Source organism: Eleutherodactylus coqui, chromosome 1 (genome assembly GCF_035609145.1).
Source record: "Eleutherodactylus coqui strain aEleCoq1 chromosome 1, aEleCoq1.hap1, whole genome shotgun sequence".
NCBI classification, from domain to species: domain Eukaryota; kingdom Metazoa; phylum Chordata; class Amphibia; order Anura; family Eleutherodactylidae; genus Eleutherodactylus; species Eleutherodactylus coqui.
In genome coordinates, this window is record NC_089837.1 from 400,882,121 (window position 1) to 400,901,909 (window position 19,789).

General features: G+C 46.8%; 1 protein-coding gene across 1 annotated transcript in view; it reads right to left on the minus strand.

The window, feature by feature from the left end:
• The window catches only part of UBAC2 (UBA domain containing 2), a 156,193-nt gene extending 141,010 nt beyond the window's left edge, over window positions 1-15,183 (minus strand). The window contains exons 1-2 of the mRNA XM_066580273.1: window positions 15,111-15,183; window positions 10,608-10,742 (exon numbers count right to left, since the gene is read on the minus strand). Of these exons, the coding sequence (XP_066436370.1) occupies window positions 10,608-10,638 (31 nt within the window). The 5' untranslated portion in view covers window positions 10,639-10,742; window positions 15,111-15,183. The remainder of the gene's footprint in view (window positions 1-10,607; window positions 10,743-15,110) is intronic.
• Between the last annotated feature and the right edge of the window lie 4,606 nt (window positions 15,184-19,789).

Here is a 19,789-nt window from a genome sequence, read left to right on the forward strand (position 1 = left end):
AGACAAGTGTCGGGGACCGGGGAAGAAGACACAGCAGAGCCGGACAGCGCTTCTAAGTTGATCTATGTGCTTTTTTATGCAGCTAGTGCTTATTTTAGGCCTTTTAAAGTAGGATTTCCTACTGCAAAGGTTGCATTGCACCGCACGAAAACTGCATTTTCGTGCGATGCAACAGAGAGGAAGGCTCCATAGGGAAACATGGGCTAAAAAACATTACAAGTCTCGGGCATCTTTAGCAGCCTGTGATTTTTCGATCTCACAATGTCGCATGCTACAAAACATTGTTAATGTAAAGGAACCCACAGGAAAGCATGGGCTTCACTTACATGTGGTTTGTAGTATTGTCACATCGCGAGAAAATCACACAATTTTGTCGTCCTTGTGCAACAGGCCTATGGGTTCTAGCAATCGGTCCTCTTTGTAGACCTGCTTGAAAGAAATCTAACATCGTAGGCAGGTTGGGCTGATCTGAGGCACACCAGGAGCAAAAGGTCTTGCATACCCTAGTATATATAGTGGAAGTAACAAATTTATGTTTCTTGTAGTGGGTGCTTAATATCTTGTGGGAGAGACCCCGATCTAAGAGTCTTTGTTTCTCAGCATACTTCCTCTTGGATCCTTGGTACCAGATTGGACACTGGATTAGAAGATCCTGTGGGGGAAGTAGAGGCATGGGGTCTTGGATTGAGAGTGACATCAATAGAGGGAACCAAAGTCTCTTTGTCCATGATGGTACGATGAGAATTATAAGAGTTTGAGAGGGGCGCATTATTGCACTGCGAGAAGCTGGATGGTCGGGTCAACGAATTGCCTGTCACCTCTGCCGTTCTGACCAGACTGTTAGGTGGTGTTGAGACCAGTGGATGCATGGAAACACACAAAGCGACCAGGCTCAGGATGCCCTAAAAAGAGCACCAGTAGAGAGTATAGTCTGATCGTCTGCCAAGCATGCGCAGTTTCATTGTTCGCCATCCACAGACAGGTGGCATCATCGTTACAGGCCCCGGTGTCTGTCGAACCATTCACAGACGTATGGCTGAAGGACACTTGGTCTCACGACGACAAAATTACATGTACTGCCTTTGACACTGTCTCCTCCGTTTATGGTGGTGTTGTGAACAAAACTGGACTGCTATAGATTGGAATATGGGTTGTCTTTAGCAACTAATCCAGGTTTAGTTTGGGCACTGACAATGGCAGTTTTCATTTCTGGAGACAATCCTGCGTTTGTTTGGGAGTGGTACACTGCCCCCACTGCTGGGGGGCCATCGCATATGACAGTCATATGTTCAGTACATCCTGCAGACACGTGTGTTGCCTTTCGTGGCAGGGCTTCCAAGAGGAATCCTCTAGCAGGATAATGCTCGGCCACACACAAAGGTGTCACATGAATGCCTCCAAAACATTGCCATGCTACTGTGGCTGCCCGGTTGCCAGATTTACCGCCAATAGAGCATGTATGGGACTATCCGGAAGTCCAACTTCGACAGCCTATGATTTTGCACGATCTAGAGTCTCAGTTACAGCAAACGGGGACCAATATGCTGCAGGATACCATACAGAACCTGTATGTCTCTATGCCCGCCCATAACACATCTTGCATCCAAGCTAGAGGTGGCCCAACAGGGTACTAGAGCCTCCATGCCCGCCCGTATCACATCTTGTATCCAAGCTAGAGTTAGTAACAGGGTACTAGAGCCTCCATGCTCACACTTATCACATCTTGTATCCAAGCTAGAGTTGGTACAACAGGGTACTAGAGCCTCCATGCCCGCCCGTATCACATCTTGTATCCAAGATAGAGTTAGTAACAGGGTACTAGAGCCTCCATGCTCACACTTATCACATCTTGTATCCAAGCTAGAGTTAGTAACAGGGTACTAGAGCCTCCATGCTCACACTTATCACATCTTGTATCCAAGCTAGAGTTGGTACAACAGGGTACTAGAGCCTCCATGCTCACACTTATCACATCTTGTATCCAAGCTAGAGTTGGTACAACAGGGTACTAGAAAGCTTCCTTCAAGGGTTCAGTTTTCCACAATAAATTATAATTTATAGGATAATTATCCTTTTGCTCTCATATTGTAATCATTTATATTAACCTTATAATTACACAGCTTCATTCGATTTCTAAAATTCCTTTTAGGTGCCTTTTTACCATGAGTTTATGTACAGAGCATACCAATACCATGTTGAAATATAGAAGTAGAATATAAAAGTCATAAAATGATGAAATGTGTGTGACTAGTTTCTACTAAACCTTTACTCTGAGTGTCATTCTGGTTGTACTTGATAAACGTAGCAAAGAAAATGTACTATGTTAATGGGAAAAAGTCTACTACTAGCTTGACAAATATAGTGGTAGATTTAAGGTACTCTCACAGGGGCAGGAATATGTTTAACATGGAAGTTTGACATGATTGAGGTAAAATTGCTGCAGACTTGCAATGGTTATTTTAGTAGCCATGGGATAAGGTCTTCTATCACTCAGACATTAGCGCGAGGTCCACCACTTGGCTTCTCCAGGGGAAACGTATGGATAGCCACGTCTTTCACTGAGAATTACTGGTCATTAGAAGCCTAATGCTGGCAGCTATAAGAAAAAGTACTTAACGATTATTTTAAAGATTGCTAGCATCAAAGAGGGAGTGGATGTGTTTGCTGCTATCTACTAAAAAAATACACTGCTTACTGCAAATGATAGAGTAGTTTGTAGCTGTACTACATTGGATGATTTAAAGACTAGATCCCCAGTAGTGGATAACAGGTCTTCATTAGACAGTTGTGAGGGTAAGCAAGGAATGGATGATTACCTCCGGTTATCCCCGCTTTCACAGATGATGATCAGGTGGGATTCATAAAGGGACGAGAGGTGAGAGACCACACCAACAAAATGCTTCTCTTAATGTCGTATACTCAAAATAAAAAAAATTCCAACTTGCTTATTGTCAGTTGATGCTGGAAAGGAATTTGAAAGAGTCCACTGGTCCTTTTTTGAAAGTACCATCCAACAGGTTGGTGTTGTCCATTGCCTTTGGCCCTATATCGGAATCCCTCAGCAAGGGTACAGGTTTATTCTAGCCAGCAACCTCCAAATTAATAATGGAAAGAAGCAGTGTTGCCCCTGTCTCCTCTCTTACATACTTTAGTCATGAAACATTTGGTTGTTACATTGAGGGTAACCCCCACAATTAAGGGGATAGAGCTAGGTGCCCAAGTTGGCTTTATACGTTATGCCTTGCTCTTGTTTGCTATCTCGGAGGCCCTTAATGTTTCTCTTCCTCCTTCTGAGGTGGAGCACCTATCTAGGGCCTTCCCTCTACGGTAGCAGTTGTGCTTACTTGTGGACCTCAGGACTCAGATTCCTAATAAACTCTCACAATTATTTAGTCTATACTATAGCTACTTTCACAAAAAGCAATACTGACTTTGAGAGACTATAACAAAAACATCTGTCATGGTTTGGAACAACGAATGCCATAAAAATGGATATTCTTCCGTCCAAAAGATAAAGCTCGAGCAGCAAAGTGGTGCAAAATTACATCTTCACATCCAAGAGATGTTTTCCTTTATTGCATTCACATACAGACAACGTTTCGGCCAAACCGAAACATTTGGTAAAACATTGTATGTGGATGCAATAAAGGAAAACATCTCTTGGATGTGAAGATGTATTTGTGCACCGGTTTATTCATCCGTGGTCTGGGTCGGACATCGAGCGTGCATTTACACTGGGCGTCCCATACTAGTTGTGATATAATTGTGTGCTGCTGATCACTCTTTATGGATATTCTTCTGCGTTTTTAATATACATTCCAAACAATTCCGATCCGGGAATCCCTTTTTTTTATAGTTCCATGAAAAGATTAATTGAACCTAGGATTTGCATGAAAACTCTGTCATATCAAAAAATTCATGGAGGTGCAGGCCTCCCTGACTTTTGCAAATATTATCAGGTGGCACTTGGTATAAGGCAAGTAGACTGGTTTAGGTCCTGGGATTCGAAGCAGTGGGTCAGGCTCAAGGAAAAATTCTCCCCTGTTGTGCTTGTGTCATTACTTTGCATAAACGGACCCAAGTTTCATCTTGATCACTCTTCACCTTTGTTGTCCACTCCTTGTTTGTGTCTATGGAACAAACTTGTTGCAGAATTACATATTTCTTCCTCTTTAGACTTCAAATCTGGCAGTCAGAATAAATCCCTGGGTCAACAATCCTTGTAAAGTAGTCGCCGACTATAAAATGTAGCACTCAAAAAGATCCATATACCGATAGATCCAAGATGAAAAAAGATTTTAAGAAATGTACAACTGGATATCAGCACATCAAAATCAAGTAAACTCGGATCATTATTTTAGTATATGAAAAGAGAAAAATATGGTTAAAAGGGACAAAGAAAGTGAATTCTTACTTAGTGCGGGAATGGGGTAGGGGGAGGTGAGACACAATTCACCGAATCCATCCAAGATCACTCTTCATTTATCTATTCGGATCAGCAGGTGGAGCATACAGTAATATTTGCCATGTCTTGAGAAAGGCTATATGAAGAACGATCTTGGATTTGAGGGGTTGAGTGAATTATCATCCCCCACTAAGTGAGAATTTACACTTTTTGGCCCTTTAACTATTATTGTGATTGCTTACTTTCCTGAGCGCTGATTTATATTTTCTTTTTCCATATACTGGGATTCTTAAATTAGGACCAATTGGACCTCTGGGATAAGACCAGTGTGCTCTCCTGTTCGGATGTCCACTTGGGATGGGAGGACCGACTGAGAATGTTATCATTGATGGCTTGTGTGTAAGGGAGTGCCATCCAGCACTTCCATCACACCAGCTGGGTCCTATCCTTGTTATATCAAAGAAGTTTGCCTATTTTTCAGCCGGTGCACTGATCTTAGGGTTAATGTTGGATTTCTGTTCATAATTTGTCATATTTTATATTGAAAATACCTATTGATCTATAAAGAGAAATAACAAGTTTCATTCCAAAAATTATGAACTCTTGCAATCCTTGAAAAAAAGGAAGAGAAAGTGCTGTAACTTCTCATGTGTTTGCATCAGCACATCATACAGACACAATCCTCAAGGGTGTCATCTCATGTATCATGCCTTGTTATAGAGAGATTATAGACTGTGACACTTCTTGGCAGTAGATTACATCTATACCACATTGTGGGGGACTGTTCTAAAACCTTTTACACCAGTTTCTAATATAACAAAGATGCAACTTTCTGCATGAGTTGGGATTTGCAAAAAAATGTGTGACTTTTTGCAGTCTGTACTTCTGTCCGACTTTTTTTAAAATAAATAAAGGGTGTGGCTTTATAGGGAGTGGGCGTGGCCACTCCCAGACTAACACATTTATGAATAATTGAGCCAGAAACTGGCATAAATCAGACCAGAAATGAACACCAGATTAGACCTGGCGTTCATTTCTGCACATGTGTACAGGGGAGCTCAGGTGCTCCTAATACATGAAGAGCCATACACCTCTTTATGTACTGTGATTGGTTGCTATGGGCAACAACGATATTTTGTGTTTTTGAAAGTTTTCATGCATCTCCCCCTATATGTATTTAGCTAAAACTGAGCCTGGATTGTCTTGTTCTCTTCGATGTTTTCTAAAACTCTCTCTCTCTACAGAGCTGCATTGATGTGTCTTCATAGCACAGTGCTTGGTAATGATAGCAGGCCTTTACTTGAAGACTATATGGTTAAATAGAGCCTGCAGACATATGTATGGGAAGCTAACATGGTAATGGACAGACGGGGTCTGTAAGAGGAATAATAAGATTAGAAGTTGAGGCTATATGAACACACAGTGCTACATTTCACATCAGCAACAAACCCGCAGCAAAATGTGCATGCGACACATTGCACTGCGATCCAAGGCACAAACCAGAACTAGTTAAATATAATATGCGGCAGATTCCATGGTCTGCAGTGTTCTCCTAAAGGTTGTAAAAATATTATTCACTTGCATTGTATTGTGTTTGATGGTGGACCATTGGTGTGGAACCACGGATAAAAACACATACATCACGTATGGATGTGGTCTAAAGTCACTATTCCAAGTTTCACATGGTCGGCGAGGTAAAATAAATCATGGGAACATACTGTATGTGCTTCACTCCAGCTAATAACAAACTATGATAACTGCAGACATCAGTGGTATAAAGAGGAACTGCTGTTACTGTAAGCAAGCTTTCCTGTTTCTTAAGACAAAAGCATCAAAGGTTCTCAAGGTATAAAGATATGGAATTGTTATGTGTGCAAGCGCCATCTAGTGTACATAATGGAAAATGCACAGAATTTGCTAAGTGAGTCTTCCAGATTTCTTTATGACCTTTTACATTCTATATCATCAATGGTACACTGTATGTCCAAACATATGTACGTGGACTCTGGTAAGAGTAATGGGTACAGACTTTGCAGTCACATTCATGTCTAAGAGATGCATGACATTAACAATAGAGCCATGCAACCTCCAAAGATAAAAGGTTAGTAATAGAACGGGGTTTACCGAAGCATTCAGTGACTTTCTACATGGTGCCATCAATCCAATACACTGCTTCAACAAGTCGGTTTATCAAATTTGTGCGTATGTCAACTATAAATTTATTGCCTACAGAGAACATTTACTTAAGACGTACCTAACCTTTCAGGTGACTTTTTAGAACAAGCTGTTATGTGTACATGAGAAATAACACTAATTCTGGTCATTATATGACGTGTAACCTGCATTTTCACTAGTTTGTTCCCCTGCAGGCTCCGTTTCTATGGCTCCATTTACATAACAGTATTTTGCATCAGTATTTACACCAAAACCTGGAACGGATTCAAAAAATAGAAGGATTGCACTTCTTCCATAATACTTTCCATCTACAGATTCCATTAGTGGATTTGGCTCGCAAATACTGAAGCTAAATACTGAACACAGTACGGCCATGTGAATGAGGCCTATTTCTCAGTCTTCCCTACGCTGGTGGGTGGAGACTAGCTGCTATGTCTCCCATATACTGCCCACACATAGATGAGGAGATCCTGCTCTCTATCACTATCTCTAACACACATTGAACCAGCAGCATGGAGGACATTACAGAGTAGCGTAGATGTTATTCCAGTACTGGAGTGAGAATAAAAACACTTCTCTTCAGAATCATTTCTGTGCATCACTCTGCAATACTCCCACTCAGCGACGTCTCCTCCCTTCTCCACAGACCTGTATGGGCAGCCACTCTGTGTGCAAGTCTCTCTGCAGCTCCTATCTCCCCCACCCTATCTCCATTCTTCATGAAACTTCTATGGGCAGCATGTGATCTGACCTGTGAGTGAGCTGATAGTCCATCTTGTTTACCAAGACAGATTTTAGCAATTCTTCAGGCTGATTGAACACTTTAGGAAGGAGGTGGGAAGGAACCTTATAGGAGGAGAAAGAAGCATTTTTGTATATGATATATTAAGAAGTTTCTTGCACGTGTGCTATTGACCTATGCAAAGCTTGTTAAACATTCAGTGACCCTTTAAAATCACTCAAACGTCCTTATTGACTTGCAAATACCCAACATTCCACTAGGGGGGCTTTTAGACGGAGCGATCTACCGTTCACACAAGTGAAGAATATCGGAGTACGCCTGTGCAGCCTGTTTATACAGACAGATAAATCGATCACATTCACTGCATTTAACCCAAACGATGAACGATAAGTGAGCGAATTATCATTCATTGTTTAATGATTGTCTGTTTACACTGATTATCGTCCAAATGTGAGCGATCCAGCGATTTTTTTTAAACAATAACACTGTGCAACAAATTTTTAAACCATTTTCATAACCAAAAGTAATTGATAAGTTTCTGTAAAACTAAAACCATGCTGATTCCACTGGTAAAACTGAATAATAGCAGTACGTCTTATTTTCAAGTTACTCAACCCCTTAGAGACCAAGCTTTTTTTTTTTTCTTTAAAAAAATCGTAATTAGAGATGAGCGAGCACCAAAATGCTCGGGTGCTCATTACTCGAGTCGAACTTTCAGTGATGCTCGAGAGTTCGTTTCGAGTAACGAACCCCATTGAAGTCAATGGGCGACTCGAGCATTTTTGTATATCGCCGATGCTCGCTAAGGTTTTCATTTGTGAAAATCTGGGCAATTCAAGAAAGTGATGGGAACGACACAGAAACGGATAGGGCAGGCGAGGGGCAACATGCTGGGCTGCATTTCAGGTTCCCAGGTCCCACTATTAAGCCACAATAGTGGCAAGAGTGAGACCCCCCCCCGCACTGTCAGCATAAAGATCGTTCTCCTCTGCCACAGCTGTAACAGCTGTGGCAGAGAAGAACAATGTTAGCCCATTGAATTCAATGGAGCCGGCAATACAGATTGGTCCCTGCGCTGAGCCAATGAGAGGCAGCAGTCACTCACCCATTCATGAATTCAGGAATGGGTGTGTGAGTGAGATCTGCCTCTGATTGGTCAGGCTGTGACCAATCAGAGGCAGCTCATTCAGCAGGTGGGGATTTTAAATCCCCGGCTGCTGAATACTACTCACAGCTGTTCAGAGCAGTTCAGGAGGACTGCCGCCGGCCGCGCTGAACTCCGTCTGCCGATACCAGGTGAGTATATATATTTTTTTTATTTTTACACATTTCTGGATGAATTGCAGGGAAGGGCTTATATATTTAAGCCCTTCCCGACAATTCATCCCGCGCTCGCCGACAGCCCATTGCTTTCAATGGAGCCGGCTGTATTGCCGCCTCCATTGAATTCAATGGTCAGTGCTCGTTTAATCGAGACGAGTACCGCGTGGTGCTCGTCTCGAGTAACGAGCATCTCAAGCACCCTAATACTCGAACGAGCATCAAGCTCGGACAAGTATGCTTGCTCATCTCTAATCGTAATCCTTTATTTGTCCATCAACGTCGCTGTATGAGGGCTTGTTTTTTGCGGGATGAGTTGTATTTTTCAATGGTGCTATTTAATGTACCATGTAATGTACTGAAAAACTTTTTAAAAGTTCCAAGTGAAGTAAATTGAAAAAAAACAAACCCACGAAATTCCGCCATCTTTTGTTGCGTTTTGTTTCTACGGCGCACAAACTGCAACAAAAATTACATGATAACTTTATTGTATGGGTCAGTACGATTACTACGAGACCAAACTTTTTTTTTGCTGTACTATTAGTTTTTTTCAAAGACATAAAAAAATTTTTATTATTATTTTCTGCCTCCATTTTCTGCACGCAATAACTTTTTTATTTTTCCATCCACATAGTTGTGGAAGAGCTCATTTCTTGTGGGACGACCTTTAGTTTGCTTTAGTACCATTCTGGAATACATACGACTTTTTGATCGCTTTTTATTGCATTTTTTTTCCTGGAGACAGAATGACCAAAGAAGTGCATTTCTGGCATTCTTAAATTTTTTTTCGGACGACATTCACCGAGCAGGGAACAATAATGCAATATCACAGAAGTGATGCGAGGCGTTTTTGGAAGAAAAAAAAAAAACACCTTGCATCCACATATAAAATGCACATTGGCACGAGCAATATCGGGCCAAATTTCTCAGCCCGATATAGCCCTTTTTAGTATTATTGGCATTCCACTAGTTGCGTTTGCAATTTGTAACCAATTATTGAATCAGATACCCCGCAGAGGGCCTGTCTCTGCATTATACATGTTTGTGTTGTGTTGTCTTTGTTTGAAAGCCGCTCCCCCTCAGTTTTTATAAATACAGAGATTGCAAACAAGGTATTCAGTTACTAATACAAGTTATACTTTGTTGAAATGGACTGTAGGCAGATACAATTGTATACAATGCTTTGGCGTGTGGGGAGTGGGGTCCATGAAAGTACCTGAACTTTCACTGATGCATTCACATTGTATGCAAACTTTGCGTGTAGATATATGAGTGAAAAAGATCACATGCTCCATTTTACTGTGTCACGCAGGGACAGCCCTATACGTTTCTATGGATAGCACATGTAACACTGTCCATACGTAATGCCGCCATGAGACAGAGAGGGGAATTAAAAAAATAAACAAGTCACACACCACATGGCATCACGCTGCCATATGCAATGATAGCTGGCCCCACAGACCGGCAAGGGCTGAATGATCCACGCAGCGTTTTATGCGTACGGTTGTGTGACCGATGCGGCTCATCACCACTGACATTTCTGTGCGGGTCACGCAGAGAAATAGAGTATGCCGTGATTTGTTTTCCGCATGTGATTTCACACAGACAAATTGCAGCCGTCTGCCTAGGATTGCGTTTTCTAATGCAATCCAATGTTGAGGCCATTGGCGGAAATTCTGCGGGAAATCCCGACGCGGAATTTCCGCCCGTGTGCAGGGGGCCAAGATCATATTTTCTTGTGAATAAAATTTACTTAAAGTGACAGAAAGGGCCACTTCCTGATACAAAGTCCCCCTTCTATCACTATTTCAAAGACTTCAAATTTTATCCCGTTCTCTGATGTGTTCGAAGTGACGACTCTTTCTGGCTGTTCAGACATGAAGCAACAAGCCGCAGGACAGAGAGCGCATTTGTTTCACGTCTACACTAATGAACACGCTCTCACAGCAAGGCATTCCTACTTACACAGCCCGCTGGAGCCCGTACTAGCAATCATTGTATCTGTGCTTCCGCTCCAACGTAGAGGTCATGACAGGGAGGACTTCTGTTTCATCGGACGTGACAACGCTGCATCTTCTGGAGCTCGCACACTGAGCGGACCTAGAAGAGAAGCATAAAGATACATGGTCACGCCATTAATAACACTAGCACTTAACGAGGGTCATCTTTAAAGAGACTCTGTCACCCACCTTTAGCCCTACAAGCTCGGCTTATACGCTGAAGGTAGGTGACCTGTCGAGTCCAGGGATGTAAGTGTTATACTCCCCTGTCGTTCCCCGGTGTCATCGCTATAAGCCGTCGCAGAGGTGCATTGAGAGGTGCTGCTAATTAGTCCTCCCGTTCTAATTTTATAATGGGTTGCCTACTTAGCAGCACTGCTCAATACACTGCAGAGACGGCTTTCAGTGTTCACACCGGGGAGGGGGGTAAGTAAGTATAACAGGTCACCTACTTTCAGCCTATAAGCTTAGCTAGTAGTGCTAGAAGTAGGTGACAGAGTCTCTTTAAAGTGACCCTCCAGTCCTGGACAGAGATAGCCGCACCACTTCTCTGACTACCTCACGTACACTGTGTATACATCATTAGTCTAAAGGTCCTTTTACACATGATTATCGCTCAAAAGCCATCTTTTGAGAGATAATCTTTGTGTAAATGTGCGCCCATGCTGCACTTACCGTGCGCTTTTCATCCATCACTGGCTTCAGGTCCGCTTGAAATCCTCACCACTCAGGACGATAAGATAAGTTCTCCACAGGCAGCACTGATAACAGCAGCTGTCCAGCTGGAGAACAATAGCAATGTAGTTAGAGAACAGACCACCCGCTGTTCTCTAAATACATGCAATGAAGTACTAAAGGAATGATTAGCCCATTAGTATCTATGCAATATGATCACTCAGCACTGTCAGTTTCTGATGAACTGTGAGCGATCTGTGTGTGTAAATGCACCCTAAGACCCTACACCTGTGTTGGTTAATCAGTGCTGCCCACATGAGCCGTGCTAACCCATCAGAATGGCATGTAGGGTCTTAGACTACGGGTATATATTAATACACAGTGGGCATCAGAGAAGTGGTGAGGCCTTCCTTGTTTCTCCAGCTCCGGAAGGTCACGTTACTGGGGGTCCCATGAAATTAAGTTATCTCCTATGTACAAGAGATTTGAAGGTATATTGCAAATTTTTAATTCCCCAACTTCCATTCGTGGTGCAGACGTGGGGCGCATGCAGAGGGACTCCCCATTACAGCAGGTTCCATACGTCTCCTTGATGTGATGGATAGTAGGTCCAGCCAACCCATTTCTGACACTATATAGGAATCTCCTGGTAGGCAGACCCCTCTACACGACTGTACTACGTATAAAGATACTAGAACATAGAACATACATGTGCTGGGAACATTCTGTACAACTACGGCAGATAAAGACTGCGGCCCTGGAACGTGCCCATATATTGTGTGCCATGATGAACAGAACATACTATGCACACAAATGTATATCAGCACAAAAGGGTTACGTGTCCAAAGTCCTTGCAGCAGTTGTGGCCACTACTGATCCTACATGACTCCAGCTGGGCATGTGGCGATAAAGACTACTCCACACGGGTGTAACTGACTGCACAGTGACCCGTGCCCGGCCCTGGGGCGAGGCAGATGGGTTTTCTTTCCACGGACTAATGTTCTGTGTAGAAGGGTCTCAGCACGTCTGATTCTGGCCGCATGTCTGTCACCATTCAATGGCTGTGCATTAAAAGCAGCGAGCACAGGAGTGACATCCGTCCGTGCGCCATTTTTCTATCATTCACAGATCATAGCCATAACTGCTAAGCAATGCTAGAAAAAAAATCATGTGATTGCCCACGAGCGCAAAAAGACCCAAAAACAGAGAACACATGGAGGACAAGAGGACCCGCCATCCAGATACGCTCTGTTAATAAAATTAGACACCATTGTCTGAATCCACGCTGAGGGCGCACTCACACGGGCGTACTTCAAGGATGTAACATAACTGAAGGGCACGTTCACACGGACGGATGCCGCTTTGGGACATGAAATACACATCGTTTTCAAGGACCAAAACTGTGTGTTTGCTGGCGGTGCTGCTACTTGCAGGGCGGCGGAGGCTGGCGGCGCTGCTACTTGCAGGGCGGCGGAGGCTGGCGGTGCTGCTATTTGCAGAGCGGCGGAGGCTGGCGGCGCTGCTACTTGCGGGGCGGCGGAGGCTGGCGGCGCTGCTACTTGCGGGGCGGCGGAGGCTGGCGGCGCTGCTACTTGCGGGGCGGCGGAGGCTGGCGGCGCTGCTACTTGCGGGGCGGCGGAGGCTGGCGGCGCTGCTACTTGCGGGGCGGCGGAGGCTGGCGGCGCTGCTACTTGCGGGGCGGCGGAGGCTGGCGGTGCTGCTATTTGCAGAGCGGCGGAGGCTGGCGGCGCTGCTACTTGCGGGGCGGCGGAGGCTGGCGGCGCTGCTACTTGCAGGGCGGCGGAGGCTGGCGGCGCTGCTACTTGCAGGGCGGCGGAGGCTGGCGGTGCTGCTATTTGCAGAGCGGCGGAGGCTGGCGGCGCTGCTACTTGCGGGGTGGCAGGGGCTGGCGGTGCTGCTATTTGGGGGGGGCGAGGGCTGGCGGCGCTGCTGGCAGTGTTGCTACTTGTGGAGTGGCGGGGCTGGCGGTGCTGCTACTTGCAGGGCGGCGGAGGCTGGCGGTGCTGCTACTTGCAGGGCGGCAGAGGCTGGCGGTGCTGCTACTTGCAGGGCGGCGGAGGCTGGCGGTGCTGCTATTTGCAGGGTGGCGGAGGCTGGCGGTGCTGCTATTTGCAGGGCGGCGGAGGCTGGCGGTGCTGCTATTTGCAGGGCGGCGGAGGCTGGCGGTGCTGCTATTTGCAGGGCGGCGGAGGCTGGCGGCGCTGCTACTTGCAGGGCGGCGGAGGCTGGCGGCGCTGCTACTTGCAGGGCGGCGGAGGCTGGCGGTGCTGCTATTTGCAGAGCGGCGGAGGCTGGCGGCGCTGCTACTTGCGGGGTGGCAGGGGCTGGCGGTGCTGCTATTTGGGAGGGGCGAGGGCTGGCGGCGCTGCTGGCAGTGTTGCTACTTGTGGAGTGGCGGGGCTGGCGGTGCTGCTACTTGCAGGGCGGCGGAGGCTGGCGGTGCTGCTACTTGCAGGGCGGCAGAGGCTGGCGGTGCTGCTACTTGCAGGGCGGCAGAGGCTGGCGGTGCTGCTACTTGCAGGGCGGCGGAGGCTGGCGGTGCTGCTATTTGCAGGGCGGCGGAGGCTGGCGGTGCTGCTATTTGCAGGGCGGCGGAGGCTGGCGGTGCTGCTATTTGCAGAGCGGCGGAGGCTGGCGGCGCTGCTACTTGCGGGGTGGCAGGGGCTGGCGGTGCTGCTATTTGGGAGGGGCGAGGGCTGGCGGCGCTGCTGGCAGTGTTGCTACTTGTGGAGTGGCGGGGCTGGCGGTGCTGCTACTTGCAGGGCGGCGGAGGCTGGCGGTGCTGCTACTTGCAGGGCGGCAGAGGCTGGCGGTGCTGCTACTTGCAGGGCGGCGGAGGCTGGCGGTGCTGCTACTTGCAGGGCGGCGGAGGCTGGCGGTGCTGCTACTTGCAGGGCGGCGGAGGCTGGCGGTGCTGCTATTTGCAGGGCAGCGGAGGCTGGCGGTGCTGCTATTTGCAGGGCGGCGGAGGCTGGCGGTGCTGCTATTTGCAGGGCGGCGGAGGCTGGCGGTGCTGCTATTTGCAGGGCGGTGGAGGCTGGCGGGCTGCTACTTGCAGGGCGGTGGAGGCTGGCAGTGCTGCTACTTGCGGGGCGGCAGGGGCTGGCGGTGCTGCTATTTTTGGGGGGAGGCGAGGGCTGGGGGTGCTGCTACTTGCGGGGCGGCAGGGGCTGGCGGTGTTGCTATTTGCAGGGCGGCAGGGCTGGCGGTGCTGCTATTTGGGGGGCAGCAAGGGCTGGCGGCGCTGCTACTTGGGGGGTGGCAGGGGCTGGCGGTGCTGCTACTTGGGGGGTGGCAGGGGCTGGCGGTGCTGCTTTGGGGGGGGCGTCGAGGGCTGCCGGCGCTGCTGGCAGTGTTGCTACTTGTGGAGTGGCGGGGCTGTCGGTGCTGCTACTTGCGGGGCGCCAAGGGCTGGAGACGTTGATACTTGTGGGACGGCGGGGGCTGGCGTCGTTGCTATTTGCGGAGGCTGGTGGCAGCGTTGCTACTTGTGTGGCGCTGGGGGCTGGCGGCGCCACTACTTGCAGGCGGCAGGAGCTTTGAATGCCAGGCGCAGCCCTCTGCCAGCTGCCCTGCAGGCACACAACCATTTCTCTCTGAGCCGCTCCCACATTACACAGCAGTACAAGGCACATGTAATACCACTGTGCCCCGTGTGGCTGAGGGGGCAGCACTACACCGTACTGTGCATGTATGGGCACACATAACCCCGCACACAGCTGAGAGAGCACTAGGTACCGCCCCCTCCCGGCCGCCGGTGTACTGTACATACCGGTCACCTCACTGACAGTGCTGCACGGGGAGAAGCTACTCAGCTCCAGGACCTGTGATGATGACAGGGTCATGTGACCGATCACGTGGCTGGGAGGGGTGAAGGTATATGAATGGTGAGTCAGGACGTCCTGCGGGGAGGGCTGTCATTACTACAGGGCTGCGCTGCACGGAGCGGTGTGCGGGGGGGAGGCGGTGGACGGCCCATAGTGAGCAGCGGCACAACTAAGATCCAGCATCTAGGAGAAGTTGTCGTATTGCTGCAAACCTCAGCATGCAGTTCCATCTCAGGCAGATACATAGAGCTGTGGGGATTAGATGGGCGGTCTTGTCACCTGAGACCTTAGAAGTGGTTCCTCCTATAGACTAAAATTTAGATTCTTTATCAAAGATACTTTTTTAAAAACATAAATGGGCTGACCCACACTCAAAACATAAAAGACAAAGGATCCGAAGGTTATCCTTATCCAGACACTAGCCTCCACCCTAGTATCAGGTGTATGTAGGAGACTCGATCATGAGTGAGTGCTACAGAGAAAAGTATATTCACTAGGATTTGTAGGTCATCCATACAAAGGATGTATAATGTAGGGAAGAACGTATAAGAATCCTAGTCAGTTCAACCCTGGTACCCTGTTTCCCTGAAAATAAGACATACCCTGAAAATAAGACATAGCATGATTTTCCAGAATTTTTGAGGATGCAAAATGATTTTTCAGGCTTTTTGAAGATGCTTGAAATATAAACCCTACTCCAAAATTAAGCCCTGCTGACAGTTCATTAAAAAAAGGCAATTTAAATAGTGTCCAGGCAGCTATACATGTAAAAACGTTATACCTTTTTGAACAAAAATTAATATAAGACACTGTCTTATTGTCGGGGAAACACGGTAGTAGTATGGAGAGTGACTGAGATTGATAGTATATTACTCCTTCAGAGTGCAGTAAGTTGCTGATCTACCAGGGTTACTGCTATCTCGAAAGTGTTGTTCGGTTAGACACGGCAGTGTTTTAAGCTCTTTTAGGTGGATGAAAAAGAAGGATTCTTCCCACAATAGAGATATTTGTATATAGAAAGCTCAACGCGTTTCCCCACAATGAAAATTGTGGTTCATCAGGAGCCTAGATTAAGCAGGTAGTCTATAGCATAGCACTTTCTTTGTCGTAATAGACCAAAGGTATAAAGATAATTCAGGTCCTATCATGTGGTGGCTCAAAGTGATGATACATACAGATGATAAGTGAATATGGTGCTTTTGTTCAATAGGATAGTTCCAATAATAGATGACTACCAGGTAAGGTATAGATAATTATTCACCATCTACTAAGACCCGGACAAAGGAACTGTCACTGCTAGGTCTCTATAATAAGAGACAGTATGTAAGGGCTATGGATCGCAATAGATCCGGATGGTTGTCAAAGTAGGATATGTGGACACAACATAAGAGTGGCCACCTTCACTGACACATCTTAAAGCCCTTACCCCAGGCTGGATCTCAGCCCAATACTTAGAAGTAGTCAGAGTGCTAGCCTCTATTTCTAGTAGCCAGATATCTAAGCCCTTATTCTGCGCTGGAAACAGATTATGAGAGCACTCTCTGATCTAATCTATGTGCAGTTTTCTAATAGCCATTATGCCCGAGCACCAAAGAGTCACCAAAAAGAAAAATAAACAGAAAAATATAAAGTATCTTTAATAAAGAATCTAAATTTTAGTCTGTAACAGTGAAAGGGCTTAACTATAATACTATAGACTTTTCAGGCTCTGTGACTGGTTCCTCCTATAAGAGGCTCTTAGAGGCTCCTTGTGTGCAGTGACCTTGTGTAGAGCTTGTTAACCACTAGACGCCTCTACGACGCAGAGAAGACATTTCCCCGGTTACCAGAGTCTGAGAGGGGCGCAGTACTGGAATGCGAGAAGTGGGATGGTCTTATCAACACCTCTCCCTCCCGCGGGCTGCTCTGACCAGACTGTTAGGAGGTGTTGGGACCAGTGGATGGGTGACGCTCCTTCACACTGGAAATTGCTGCAAAATTACGGCAAAATCACGTCTTTGTTGCAGCGATTTTGAGCGTCAGCGATGCTCTTCCTGCACATAATCTGGCATCGCCGCCGCCCGCGATGACATTACACGACTTTTTAGTACAAAAGGCAGTAGGACTTTCTAATGTTAAAATCCATCGCGTCACACGACAATTGCAAGTTTGTACGTTGCAATGTGATAAAAAGAAGGCTCCATAGGGAAACATGGGGGAGAGAAAAAAAATACAAAATCGCAGATAGAGCATGCGCAATTTTTTTTCCCCACAACATCGCAGGAGTGAAAACATCGCTAATGAGAAGGAAACCATTGAAAATCATGGGTTTCATAATTCGGACCACCAGTAGGGAGGATCGTCCAACAAGCATGACCAGCTGCAACTGTTCCACTGTCCGCCATCCAGAGACAGGCGGCGCCAGTGTTGCACCCATGTCTGAACCATTTCCAGGCCCACCCACTATAACCTCCGTTTGCAGAGGTGTTATGAACAATGAAACTGGACGCTACGGGGTGGAACTGGGTTGTCTTCAGCCACAAATCCAGGTTCCCTTTGGGCGCTGATGACACCCATATTTGTAAGATAGAAGCCATGTTTGTAAGATAGAAAGACAGCCATGTTTGTGTCGGCAGACCTAGAGGTGAGCAGCTCAATCCTGCCCTGGCTGTGGAGCGGCACACTGCCCCCACTGCTGGTGTGATGGCTGGGGGGCCATTGCATACAACAGTCAGTCACCGCTAGTAGTGGTACGAGGGACAATGACAGCTCAGTGATAGCGCATTTCCCTGATAAGACCTTGTCTTATATTAATCTTTGCCACAAAAGAGGCACTAGGTCTTATTTTCCTCTGGTCTGCAAAGTTCTGGAGCTCCACTGCACGTCCTGCACTCCTCTGTCACCGATAGAAGATCACTTCCTGGTTGTAGGGTTCATAAAGCCCGCCTCCAGGAAGCAGTGGCTCTGATTGGTTCAGCGAGTCCTGCTCTCAGCTAATCAATGCAGCACTCACTGAACCAACAGAACAGCTGTGATTGGTTCAGTGAGCACTGATCTCAGGCAATCAATGCAGCTCTCGCTGAACCAATGTGACAGCTATGATTGGCTGACAGTAGTGCTCGCTGAACCAATCACAGCTGTCATGTTGGTTCAGCCAGCACTGCATTGATTGGCTGAGAGCCATCAGAGCCATCACTTCCTAGAGGTGGGATTTATGAACCCCACAACCAGGAAGTGATCTTCTGTCGGTGGCCAAGAAGTGCAGGACATGCAGAGGAGCTACGGAACTTCAGAGAGCAGCAGGAGGGACCTGGACTGCTGCTAGGGAATGTATAATTTTTTTCTTAATGTAGTTTAGCTGGGGCTCTTTTTTGCAAGGGTAGGGCTTTTGTTTCAAGCCTCCCCGAAAATAGCCAAAATTTGGGGTAGGTCTTATTTTCGGGGAAATACGGTATGCTCAGGACATCCTGCAGCCACATGTGTTGCCCATTATGGTGGCTTCCAAGACGCATCTTCCAGCAGGATAATGATCTTCCGCACACACAAGGGTGTCATAGGAATGTCTCCACAACATTGTCACACTTCTGTGCCCTGGCTGGTCACCAGCTTTATCGTCAACAGAACATGTATGGGACCATCTGGGATGCCAACCTCAGCAGCCTATGAGTTGGCACGATCTAGAAGCTCAGTTACAGCAAATGTGGAGCGATATGCTACAGGACACCATAGTGAACTGTATGCCTCAAAGCCCGCCCGTATCACATCCTGTATCCAAGCTAGAGGCGGTACAACGGTACAAGAGCCTCCATGCCCAACTGTATCACATCTTATATCCAAGCTACACAGATAAAGGATTGTCAACCGCACTCACCAATATTGCTCAACCGTGGATGAAGTGGAAGTAGATGCTCGCCCACATGGGATGAGACCCCAATCCCAACAAACTGCAGAAAGTCCAACGTATGGTGAGCAGCATCAGAGGTGTATGAGTAATGCAGATCCACACAGCAGCTCTGATCAGATCATTCTTGCCTTTATTCACCTTCCATGGTCATTACAGAATACTGGCGTTTCGACCCGTCATTTGGGTCTTTCTCAACCTACTACACATATACTTTTATACAAGACTACATCCAATCATTTTCACATTACAAATTGCAAAGACCTCCCATCCACATGTTTCCAATGACAGAACCCTAATCCAATAGATTGCCTAAAATGTCTGAATCGTATTCAAAATCCTCATTGCACATGCACTGATGTACCTGAGCGCACGAGATCTCCCCGCGTCTCATTGACTACTCCCAGCCACACCCACACACATGCACAGATCTTACATGATTGTAGGTATATAGCCGTAGCAACGCAACGTTCGGCGCCTGCGCGGGATCAACAGCGTCAAGATGTCCACCGGGCTCATGTAGCACAACAGGGTACTGGAGCCTCCATGTCTGTCCGTATCACATCTTATATCCAAGCTAGAGGCGGTACAACATGGTACTAAAGCCTCCATGCCCGTCTGTATCACATCTTGTATCCAAGCTAGAGGTGTTACAACAGGGTACTAGAGCCTCCATGCCTGCCCATATCATATCTTGTAAACAAGCTAGAGGTGGTACAACAGGGTACTAGAGCCTCCATTCCC